Below are 13,069 nucleotides of genomic sequence, written 5' to 3' on the forward strand. Positions count from 1 at the left end.
GCTGCCGGGATACAGCGGAGGAGCCGGCTGCTAATGCTATGTACTGGGACACTGCTAATGCTGCTTGCCGTGCTGCTGTAGCTCAGTCGTAACTTTAACTGATGCTGAGACTCTACTGACTGTGTGACTGGTAGACGGCGGTGGGTGGCGCAACAGGCCAAAACACAAATTCAAAACATAAACATGATTTGCAGACCGTAAAATATTTTTTTAAATGCGAATATTCTGGCTGTACTATTGTTGTCGGTGAGATCAGCATGTTATATGAACATTATTCCTTTGTCTCTGTGACATATTAGGAGGATTTTATGACTATTTGCTTTAGATTTCTTACATATAGCTCCTTTAAAAATCCACTATTGGTCGACCTGTAGTATGAGGTGTGGAGCTGCTCCACAGGCAATGAATGGTGGAAGATGTTCTAGATGACGCTGAGAGCAGCCAGGGGAATGTTCTGAGTGTATGGGTACTTTCTTTTTCACAACAGAGAACACTACAATAGAATAAAGCTCAGTTGGGTATAAAAAAAGAAAACAATCTGTGGGTCCAAAAAAAAACAGTCTTCCATTCATTGCCTATGAAGCAGCGTCAGACTGTATACCCTATGACATCACAAATTTGAGACTTCCTTCTTTGGTTTCTGGCTTTGAGAGAGAGCAGCTCATGTTCACACATGAACTTTCCAAGGCCATGGAAATATTATATTAGAATTCTCAGTTTTGGTGAAGTTGCCTTTTAACACCATGTGTTTTTTGATATGTTAAAAATAATGCTTGTTTAAGGACTGTTTTGTTGGGTGAACTGTCTGATCCTATCTAATCTAATTTTATTGTACTGTAAAACTTCACTGGTGTGGCTACACGTTTTGTCAAATAATCCAGGTCTCAGTTAGACACCTGGTCTGGTTGCCATTAATACTAAGGAACAGTCCATATTTATAGAAGTTCTTTGGGTGGGGGCGCCCTGGTAGGTCACCTGGTAGAGTGTGTGCCCCAAGTGGGCATATACTGTAGGTTCCTGAACAGCCTCCCAGGTTCTAGTCTGACCTGTGGCCCTTCGCTTCATGTCGCCCCCTCTCTCTCTCTCCTCCCTTTCATGCCTATCTGTGTACTGTCTAATAAAGGCAAAAAAGGCGTAATAACTTATCTTTAAAAGAAAAAAAAAATGTATTTGGATGTATAAAACCTCTCAGAGCCCACTGGGTTATCTACCCACTTGAGCAACTTGAGCTGCTAAGCTGCTTAGATCGTGCATACAAATATAAATGTTTAAACTTGTCAGTATGGACATACTACACATTCTAAGCATGGTTAGATTGTCCACAGTTTAATTGTCCAGTTCATTTAAAAAAAACTGTGGGCATCAAAGCATAATTCATTCAGGTATACCAACATGGTGAACAAGAGAAACATAAAAAAGACCTGATGATTCTGAAGTGTTTCACTAATCAAAAGAAACAAAATGGATTTTCATAAAGATTAAGACAGGTTGTGAGTGGTGTTGTGTGGTGCTCTAAGTGCGACACAAAACGTGTCGGCGGTGCTTTCTAAACAACAATGGCATAAGATTTTTTTTACATTTTAATGACACTACAAAAACCAAATACACAAACACAATACTGTGAAAAAAACACAACACAATCCACACAAGACAGTTCACCAGAGATTATCGACTAAAATACATCAGTAATAATATACTTGCTTAGGAGAACATTATATCACCAATCCATCTTGAGAGGGTTTCTGCTGCCTTCTTAAGGGGGTTCAGAATCCTATTCCTTGTACTGGCTTATTTTAAGCATTCATAACAGTTCTTAAACTAAATGTATATGCTTCTTGTTTACATATTCTTTGATGAGTGTCCATGGTCCCTATAAACCATCTCTATAAAGGCCCTGTAAGGGAGCGATCACACCGAGATGAAACGCCGGAAATGCAACGCCTGTAAAACCATTGTTTTCCTATGATACGGCACGTCTGACCGGCGTTCAAGCATCCATTTAGATGGGCGTTTTTCTGGCGTCTTTTTAGACGTGAGTTTTTGTAGACACTTCTTTTTAGACGTGCGTCGACGCTGAAAAGTTAAAATATTTTCAACGTTTTGAGCGTCAGACGCCAGTAGCTAGCGCGCATTGAATAAGCGCTTCCAGCATTTCAAGCGTCTTTGAAGCATCCACGTCTCTAGCGTCTCATTTCTGTGTGATCGCCCCTTAAGGCTGCGGCTGCACACTCCATCATTATTTGTTCTATGAAATCCTTCAGCCGCTTATTTAAACAAAAACAATTTAGTTTACGTACTTTGGTGCTATTACTACCTCTGGTGGCAGATTAAAAGCAAGGCAACTCTGCCCCCCCCCTCATGTTGCTCCATCGTTTCCTGCTCTCCATGGATGGCTTCCAGTAGCTTTTTAATGAGCTCTCAGACCTGCAAGACAAAAGTTAAATTTTAGGGCCCGACTCCTAATTAGAAGACTAACTTTACACATAGGCTACGTTAAAACAACATCATACCTGTGCCTACTCACTGTCATGATCTCCCTCACTTTAAGTCCTGCATCTGACAGCTTCTGCCCTAAGGCTGTGATTGGTGCAGATAGCTGTTGTCCCTGCCTCTTTACACATCTTCGGCAGCATCTGTGCGAGTGAGTTTATTCCCAGCGGAGCTTTAGTGTACCAGATATTGTCTGTGTGAGCTGCTGCCATCCTGAGCTTCAGATAAAGGGCATTTGCATCTGGTGGAAGTTTGTTTAAATACTTTTCCAGGGATGCATGCCATTAATAGTTCAATTCAAAACTTATTTTAGGAAATAAATCCATATTTTTGGCTGTTTGACAGTGGATGAATGAATTAGCCTACAGCGCAACTGCTGACCTAACTGACACTGTCAGTTTTGATTTGATTGTTGATTGCAATCAGCTGTGAGGCGGAGTGATACATACACAGTGAAATAACCGTGATGTTGTACTCGAATATCGTCACGGTTTTACTGTCTCTCGACCAATCAGATTGCAGGGCTGGAACTAACTGTTGTTTAACAGATATTAATATATACCTACAACATATTGTACCACAATAGCCAGAATTACAATTATAGTATTATTATAATATTATTACTTTCATTAATGTTGCTGTAAGCTACTGTCACTACCGTCTGTCCTGCATCTCTGTCTGTCTCTCTCTCTCTCTCTCTGTCTCTCTTTTTGTCTCATTGTGTCATATGGATTACTGTTAACTTATTATGTTGATCTGTTCTGTATGACATCTATTGCACTTCTGTCCGTCCTGGAAGAGGGATCCCTCCTACTATCTACTGTTTTTTTCCCCCCAATCAAGGTTTTTTTGCGGGAGTTTTTCCTTATCTGCTGTGAGGTTCCTAAGGACAGAGGGATGTCATATGCTGTAAAGCCCTGTGAGGCAAATTGTGATTTGTGATATTGGGCTTTATAACTAAAATTGATTGAATTGATTGATTGATTAGAGACTGTCGGTTTTCTGTATATATCTGTCTCTCAGGGCTCATTATTCCCCTTGAAGCTCATAAATTTCTTTTTGCATTGTGCACAGGGGTCAATGGACCACTGATTCACTAATGCCATAACATGATTTCTCCTTTGGCATTTAGCATAAGAGCTCCTCTCTTCACATTACCCCCCACACAAACCACCCCGTCCAGTTGCATCAGAGTGCCAGTCACATTCAGTCACAGACAAGGGGATGAGCCAATTCAGCTGCACACCGCATGATCTGCATATAGATGAAGCTGGTCCCTGCTTCAATAGCAAAGCTCCCAACCCCATAAATACTGAGAAGCATATCTACACACAAACACACAGGCACACATACAGAATTAGCAATGCCAGCAATCCCAGACAGAAACAATCAGGAAATACATACACATACGACATAAAAAGCTTTCTGCTCATCAGAATGTGAAGGAGCACACCTGCAGAACAAACAGAGCTCAAAATAAAGTGATGGTGTTATTCACCTGCTCTCTAAAGGCGTGTCTGTTTCCACCAGGACTGTTTGACACAGGATTTGTCACAAAGTGATGGGTTATCTTCCCTTCAGTGCAGTCCAGTGTTGGTTTTTGACAAGCTTATCGCCATACACTGACCCTCCCTCTAAGCATTCGTGGCTTGTTAGGATTTATTGGCAGGACTCTTGTATGGCATCTTGTTATTTTACTGTGCAAGCATGGAAGAAGAGAAGCACGGCAGCCACAGTCATAAACAGAGGCATCCCTGCACATGAATAGGAGATATCATTTTACTGTGGGCCACTACATCTTCAGATACTGCTCACAGTCACACAAACACACACACACACGCACACACACACACACACACACCACACACTTCTCATTTTGTCCATGTCCAGCCCCTAGCCCCCCCACTTGTCCACAGACCCAGGATAATAGAGATGTGAGAGGGTATGGCTGCCCCCCCCCCCCAACCATTCATCAGAGAATGATGAACAGCAGCTCTCTTCAGCTCCTCAGAAAGTAATCTTAGATTGCCTGCTGAAAGTATTAGGCATGCTAATCTGTTGGACCCACAGATCATCCAATAATCGTGCTTGCAAGACAACACTCTATTAAGACTGAGTTAATGTCAGAAGGGGGGCTGCTGCCTTTTTTTTTTTTTTTTTTTTTTGTTTGTCTGTGTGTATGTGTGTGTGTCTGGTGGTGACATCTAATTTTCCAGCAAAGCTTTAGAGTCCACAGAAACCTGGCAGCACACACACACACACACACACACACACACCACACACACACACACACACACTTTGTCTCTCTGTCTTTGTGTGATGCCTTGAGAACGGCATCCAGCATTGCTCATCAAAAGCTAGAAAGGTGTATTTACGGCTCAGGTTTAAAATGGTGATATTCCCACTGTGATATTACCTCTTCTGTAGCCTCTCAGCTTAGGACACGTTCTACATTCCTTTTGCATTAATTGTTGCATTTGTTTAGGGTTCAGCAAATACATCAAAGGGGTACGTTTGAAATGAAGTATTGCACTTAAATCGAGTTGGGGGACTCACAATAGACCGATTTATTAAAAAAAAGAAAAAAAAAAGAAGAAGAAGTCAAAAACAAAGCAGGAGAAGGCAAGATATGTCCTGACTTTGAGAAGCGAAATGATCAGCTGTGTGCAACAATTATGATGCTTTTTTCATGTCACCATCTTACATGTGAAGATCTCATGGTCTCATTGAAATTGGGAAATTTGAAGATGTCATGTTGGACTCTGGAGACTTGATATGGACACATTTCACTATTTGCTGACATTTAATACACCAAATGATTAATTGATTAATCATCAAAATAACTGGTTGTTTACTTATAGTTACAGCTTTACTAACTTTTAGTACCTAGCATGGGTCAAGCTCCAAACACACTTGATGCTACATTTCTTGTAAAGCAACAAAGAGTATCTTTTAGTTAGACTCTCCCTGCCTGGCAAACACCCATGTCTTCTAAATGCCACACCCCCAGTTTGTCACACTGACTTTCTGTTATAAATGTACAGTAAAGGTCTCTAAGCCCAAAGTGAGATAACCCTGATGATGTTTTCAGGGTTTTTGTTATGCCTCTCCTCTGGCAATAGCTGTGGCTGGAGGCTTTATGTTTTCTGCTTGTCTGTCCATACTCTAGTCCATCTGTCCAATTCTCATGTCATATTATCTCAGAAACACCTTGAGAGAATTTCTTCAAATTTGGCAAAAAAAAACATCCAAATGGACTGAAGAATAAACTGATGGAAATTTGTTAGTCAAAGGTCAAGGTCACTGTGACTTTGTCTGTCTCATTCTTGTACACACAATTTCACAAAAACACCTTGTGGGAATTTCTTCAAATTGGCACAAACATTCATTCGGACTCAGCAATGAACCAACTGGATTTTGGTGGTCAAAGATCAAGTTCAGTGTGACCTTGCATCTGTCTTATTCTCATGAAAACGATATCTCAAGAAGACCTTGAGGGAATTCAAATTTGTCTGACTGAAGAATAAACTGATAAGAATTTGGTGATCAGTGGTCAAAGGTTAAGGTAAAAGTGACCTCATAAAATATGTTTTTGGCCATACGTGCCACAAAAAATATTAGAAAAAGAAGAAACAAATTATAAGCATATAACAGCAATTGATTTAATCAACAACATCATTTATAGATACAGATTCACAGTTTAGAGTTTCCTGTACTTATAAAGATATATATAGTAGTCTGCAACTTAGGGATGGATTTATTGCAGTAGATTCTTTCCCAAAGATTGTCTCAACTTCATTCTATGGGTATTTTTTTCTCCCCCAGACTACCACAGTTCAAAGAGGAAGCCAAGAGCTATGTGGGTGCCAACATGAAGAAGGTAAAAGAACTGAAATGTTGAATGTGTATTTAATATGTTCGTTGTTATTGTGCTCTTGTTCTTAATTTTTATTGCCTTGTTTTTTGTCATTATTGTTCAGTCTTTAGGTTTCTGTCTATAGTTGTATGTGTTGCTGTGAAATCCAATTATTGATGGAATGGCATCACTTAGCTGACTGAGAAATGTGGACATCAAGATCACCGCATTATTTCTGCATATTGTAATCTGTAGAACTCTATTTACTTTACAGCCTCTTAGGTAAAATGACCATAATTCATTTTAAAGGCTCTCTTAGTCTTCCTAAGCTTGAAAAGTTTTTGTTACATACAGCAAACATCTCCTCACAATCCGCTAGCTACATGTCCTCTGAATATGCTATGAAAAAGTCCAGTCTCTGTAGACAGCCCAGGCTCCGCAAATGGCAACAAAAACACTTCACTTCTGTTTATGTTCAACAATGTTATCAAACACAACGGAGCTAGCTCACCTTTTAGCCTCATTGTAGCCTGTAGCTCTAACTGCCTCTCTGGGCACCGCATTCACGTGTGTGCGTGCTTGCGCAAGACCGTGAGACATGGGCACCATGTTCATGTGTGTGTGCTTGCTTTTGCTGGTCTCGCACTGGCTGGTTGGTGCAGCCTGGACCACAATGTTTTTGTTGCCATTTGGAATGCCCAATATTATCTAAATAATAATCAATATATGCTAACACAGTGGAATCACTTTCCCCTACATTTTATTAAGAAACAAATATTTTTATTACAGCACAGACAAGACCAACATTCTTTTTATTTAAAAGTAATCAAACAATCTTAAAAAGCTAGGCATTACAACTATTTGAAATGACATTATAATGACATTATATGTTGCGCTAATACTTAAGATCTTTTGAGCTCTTTGAGGTTGGGGCATACACTATGCAGAGTCTCTGTCACTGTTGCCTGCTCAACAGACTTAAGAGTTTCACACTAAGGCTTTTTAGCTGAGACAGTTGCAAATTTTTCCATCGCGCAGCTGCCACACAGTCAGAAATACAGCTCTGATTGGTAAAAAAAAAAAAAAAAAAAAAAAAAAACCCATCATGAACAGCTAGTGGGGACGGCTAACAACAACCATTTTCAACATGGAAAAATGGATAGATTATCACAGAAGTCATTCAGTGTCAAATTTGTCATCATGGATTTATTTTACAAAGTCTCCAGACAGACACCACAGTTCAAGGCTGAATTACAAAGCTTCTGAAAGGGCCGTAGTCACACTGGAGCCCTCTGTAGCGCACCGGCTGGTGCGCCTACTGAGAATTCTTTGGCTCGGTGAGAGAGTTTTAAAAGAATATGTTGTCTGCACGATTTAAAATAATAAAATAACCCTCTAGAGGCAGATCAGTACGTTGGTCATTTTTCTTTTGATTACTGAAATGTTTAACCACTAATCCTTAGCTGTATTTTATGTGTAACCCTTCACCATAACATACCACTAGTGTTTTCATCAGTAAAAATAGAACATTTTTCACACATAAAAAGCACAAAGATGTTGAAATCTATGCATATTCTGCCATCATAACTTGGCTCTCAGAATTCTCCAGATTGATGCCTTTAAATCAAATGTATACAAAATTTTCTCCCGGGGGAGCATGCCCATGGACCCCCCTAGAGGGTTCCAACCTCACCCATAGTCTCCAAAAATCCACACTGATGTTAGATTTTTTTCTTATCAGTCCTGTTCAGCGCTTAGAAGTGTGACAAATTCATGCATGCAGCTCTGCCACAGTAATATTACACAATCTAACTCAACATTTCCCATCTTGCCATTTTTGTTTGAATGGCTACTGTATTGCTGTTATATAGTATTTATATAAGACATGGATATTGAGCTGGAAGAAGTTATTCCAGCAGTTTTTGCTTTTGCATGATCTGTCTGTCTGTCCACTCACACTGCCTGCTCATTAGCTGGCTGTTCTCTCTTAGTTCTAGCCTATAGTGGCTGTGTCTCCAAACCATGTACCCTGTTTGGATACCACATCCCTTCCACAATGCACAAACCTGTATGTTAGAGTGTGTTTTGTGTTGGTCCCACTGCTGACATGTTACCCATCACTAATCACGGGCACCTGCCCACTCCCCTTTTTTTCTGAGGCTTACAATATCTTGTGGAAAAACAAACGAGTGCAGGTAAGGAAGATGACTTTCAGTATTTAGGCTGGAGAATCTCTCCCCGTAACTTTTCCCTTGTTCTCTATTTAAAAGACCTCACTAACTTTCCACTTCTCTAAACTTGGCTAGAAAGAGGAACTACATGTGCTTTGTTTGAGAAAGTATCTGTTATTGAAGAACAAATCAACTGATTTAGATAATTCTGGACATCAAGTCAAGTCTTTATCATGTTAACCATAGTTCACTATGTCATGTCTGTGCTTGTGAATGCTCACATTACATTTATTATGTTACTGAATTTTGAATTGAATCTTCTTTTGGGTTTACAGCCTCATGCATATGTCCCAGCTGCTGTATATCCTGCTACTCATATACTATGTCAGCTGTGCATGTCTTGGTAGCTTCTTTGCTTGTTTTTAAGGAAATTTAAGGTCACTAAACAGATTTAAAAGAGTGTCTGTCTCAAACTGTAAATGGTTTGTATACATAAACAGAGACACTTGCACTGAAACAGTGCCTTTACAGAACCTTTTAAAATAACAGCCCCCCACGTCAAAGCAGAGGAGGCAGAGGCTCCTCTTAGTGTACAGTATTTGTGTGCATGTACATACAGTGTTGGGTTTTTTTCTGTGTACTTTCTTATGGGATGACCTGCTGGTTAATCCCCAGCTGAAGCCTTGCTTGTTTTAGGCTGTGATCAAAAAGGATGTTCTCTCTTGAACCTCACTCAGTGAGGTTAACCACTCATTTCTCAGAGTTGCCCTAGAAACCAGAGGGGTTTGTTTTTACATCGCTTTTATGCACATCTGCCATTTTTGTCCCAGTTGTACAAGAGTGAGTACCATGAGTGTGGTAGGTGTATGTTTGCCACACATATTTAAATAAGCTTGACCATAAGTAACTTAGGTGTTGCTAAAAAATATCTATCAGTACATATTGATTCAGAATATTAAAAAGGGTTTCAATTCTTATTATCTGCAGTATCGATACACAAGTACCAGTTGTGCATCATCACTCTCATTGCTGATGTTTACTGCAGTCATTCTGCTGTTCTCTGATATTAACCAAGAAAAATAGAGTCATTGGCATGTTATAATCTTGTTATTTTTATCTTTTAATAAAAATCTTACCTTGAATGCCCTCAATCTCAATTTTTCTGCATGGTGTATTGAATATGAATATTTTTCAAGGTATTTTATCAAAGTTAGAAATTCCAGTATCGTGATAACACTTACAGTGTTGCCACAGCAACAAGGTTAACAGTGTAAGTAATCAGAATGTAACAAATTCTTTTCAGCTGCTCTGGGACTAATCAGTATGGAGCTTTGGTAATGCTGTTGGAGGGAAAATATGCAGTTGTTCTTTGAGACAGTCCATTTCAAACAATACTAAACAATAACAATGGCATTAATATAGCAACAACAATCATTTACTGTCTCCGTTATATGGTGGCGGATTTCGTCCTCTGCTTGGAGGGTAAGGAGCTCCCAGACCTAATTTTCTCATTTTTTGAACACTTTTGTCTGCTGTCCTTTGAGTTAGCTGCTTACTGCTATCAGCTACTTTATAAATCTCCTCCTCGCATGTATAACACGTCATCAAAACGTCATGTGGAGTTCCCCTCTCAGAATTAGCTCCTCATCCCCTTTATTTTTCAGCAAAACTTTATAAAAAGCTAAAATTTACATATATGAATAAAAAAGCTGGCAGTCTGAGAAATAAAGCATCCTGTCTGATCATGGCCTTGTCAGTAATGTCTGGTCCAGCAGTACAGTGTGCTTGGAGAAGCGTTACTCAGTGATCCACTCTGTTTCCTCTAGTTGAAGATGCGCGCCGGTGGGATGAGTGAGTCATCCAAATGGAAAAAGCAGAAACGCTCACCAAGGCCACCACGCCACATGGTCCGAAGTCCTTCTGGTCAGATGGATGCAACTCAGTCCAGCACCCTCAGTAACAACAACCTCACAGGTAAGAGACACACTGTTGTGAAAATACACATCAGTAGTCAATGACCCATCCTCAGCTTTCAGGACTTCCTGTGAGCATTAAAATAATATCAAATATATCATTTGCCTGTTCACTTCTTTTAAAATTGTAGTTAGGGTCAAAAGTAGACTAAGACAACATCCTTGTTTCATTATGTCTAATTGTCTAATATTGACCCCATTCATGGCAAACAAATGCAGAAAGAACCTGTGGTGGACCTTACATCTTGCTGCAAATTTTTACAGGATAGATGGAGCAGAATTATACATTTGTGCATGTAGGTGAATAGTAAAAAGACAACATTAGACCCTTGTATGACTGCATCTCTTTCCTGTTAGGTGGTGTCCCGTTCATTGAGCAAGGCTCATCCACCTCTAGCCTACCAGCTTCAGAGAGTGCCAGTTCGTCCATTTCCAGCCCTACAACCACAGACAGTGGCCTGGACACCTGTTCCAAAGCCACCTCCAGGGAAGATCTCTCTGACCTGGAGCAATGTTACTCATCTGCAGCAACCCTTAGCACTGGTGCCACGCTTCCTGAGACTGAGCCTGGCTCTCCAGATATACAGGTAGGGCTGTTTGGAATATCAATAGGACAACCAATAACACAATCACTTCTTGTGCCACAAACATTCTGTTTATTTAATTGTTAATCTCTTCAGCTTTTCTTATCTATCTATATGTTCATTTTATGAAATTGTGTCTATTGTTGGTGGTCACGTTGTGTGTAAACCCAAGAAACTCTAGAGAGCTGGTATGTGACTGTAACTGCTTTCATGATTAATGATTTGTGTTGTGTGTCTGTTTGCGCCTAGTCTGAGGACAGGCGAGTTGAGCAAGCTCAGTCTGCCTCAGTGGAGTCTATCCCTGAGGTTCTGGAGGACAAAGATTCCATCACAGAGCAGTCAGACAACACCTCTGTCCATGACATGGACTATGTTAACCCTCGAGGAGTACGTTTCACACAGTCCACACAAAGAGACGGTAAGAAAACTGAGAGTTTTAAAACCTCTGACTTCTCTCTGCTATTTGACCTCAGTTCTGTTTTTGTAGTGCTTCATGCCACTGTTCCGCTGCATGAAAAGATGGCAATAAAAAGTTTTTTATCGTGCCTCTGCAGTGGTGATAGCCATGGCTGTTGACCATCCATCCCATTCTTAAATACGATATCTCAAAAACGCCTTGAGGGAATTTTCTTTTTTTTTTTTTTTTTTGTTCCCAAATTCGGCACAACTGTCCACTTGTCCTCAACAGTGAACTGATTAGATTTTGATTGTCAAAGGTCACTGTGACTTTGCACCCATTTCATTCTCATGAACGTGATATCTCAAGAAGACCTTCAGGGAATTTCTTCAGGTATGGCAGAAACGACCACTTGGACGCAGTAATGAACTGAAGAAAATTTGGTGGTTGAAGGTCAAAGGTCAAGGTCACTGTGATCTCACAAAACATGTTTTTGGCCAAAACTCAAGAATTCATGCACTAATTTCTTACAGAATTTCACAAAAGAGTTTAAAAGGACAAAATAGTAAAGTGATGAGATTTTATATCCAAAGGGTCAAAGGCCAACTTCACTGTAACATCATAATTTTATGTATAAAACACTTTTCTGGCCTTTACTCAATGTCATAACTCAGGAACAGAACATTTGATCAGATATTGAATCGGTGACCCTAATCTTGGATGTCCACCTTGAAACTGTGCTGATTGTATAAATCTTCTGTGCTGCCCGGGGGGAAGATTTGTGTGAAGTATCAGTGTTTTCACAGACATGGACGAGTTGACTTTGAGGGCTCTGCATTGCACAGTAATGGCATTTTCTTTACACCAAAGGAACATTTTCTTTGTCAGATAGGAGTCCTATTTTCAAAGTTAAGAAGTTCTCTGTAAACCTCTGTCCTTCTCTTGTCTCCCCTGTAGGAGCTTCCCTCATCCCTTATGGCCTGCCATGTCTAAGGGAGCTTTTTCGCTTCCTGATCTCACTGACCAACCCCCATGACCGCCACAACACTGATGCCATGATGCACATGGGTCTGCAGCTGCTGACTGTAGCACTTGAGTCGGCAAACATTTCCAACCACCAGTCTTTACTAGGACTGGTCAAGGATGAGCTCTGCAGACATCTCCTACAGGTAAAGTAGAATGTATTCTGACAATAAGTTTGCCTTCAGTCTCAGTTAAAGTAGGAACGTCAATTCAGTTACAGTGATGAGTACTCACTTGTATTTGAAGAAAGCTTGATTGTTTTTTAAATTGGTTTTGAAAGTCTTTTTTCCAATGATTTCTGTTTGTGTTATAGATGCTGAGTGTGGACCGTATGAACCTGTATGCTTCCTCCATCCGAGTTTGCTTCTTGCTTTTTGAAAGTATGAGAGTCCATCTAAAGTTTCAGCTTGAGGTAACTATATAACTAGTTTGATAATGGTATTGTTTTTTATTTATTAAGTGATCTTTACGCTCTGTCAGTTGAATATATTCTAAAGTGACTCATGCAATGCAAATATGTTCAAACTGATCCTGACGACTTAATCATCATCATCACCAGCTAGGCGAAAATCCTT

General features: G+C 40.0%; 1 protein-coding gene across 4 annotated transcripts in view; it reads left to right on the forward strand.

The window, feature by feature from the left end:
- The window catches only part of gbf1 (golgi brefeldin A resistant guanine nucleotide exchange factor 1), a 236,145-nt gene that overhangs the window by 137,425 nt on the left and 85,651 nt on the right, over positions 1–13,069 (forward strand). For 2 of the 4 annotated variants that reach the window (XM_033612936.2, XM_033612937.2), the window contains exons 8-14: positions 6,316–6,370; positions 8,506–8,541; positions 10,344–10,491; positions 10,848–11,077; positions 11,324–11,492; positions 12,429–12,640; positions 12,808–12,906. In XM_033612936.2, coding sequence (XP_033468827.2) covers positions 6,316–6,370; positions 8,506–8,541; positions 10,344–10,491; positions 10,848–11,077; positions 11,324–11,492; positions 12,429–12,640; positions 12,808–12,906 — 949 coding nt within the window. The remainder of the gene's footprint in view (positions 1–6,315; positions 6,371–8,505; positions 8,542–10,343; positions 10,492–10,847; positions 11,078–11,323; positions 11,493–12,428; positions 12,641–12,807; positions 12,907–13,069) is intronic. The other 2 variants (XM_078160723.1, XM_033612939.2) reach the window with 1 other exon arrangement.

The sequence above is a fragment of the Epinephelus lanceolatus genome, chromosome 17 (assembly GCF_041903045.1).
Source record: "Epinephelus lanceolatus isolate andai-2023 chromosome 17, ASM4190304v1, whole genome shotgun sequence".
Lineage (NCBI taxonomy): Eukaryota > Metazoa > Chordata > Actinopteri > Perciformes > Serranidae > Epinephelus > Epinephelus lanceolatus.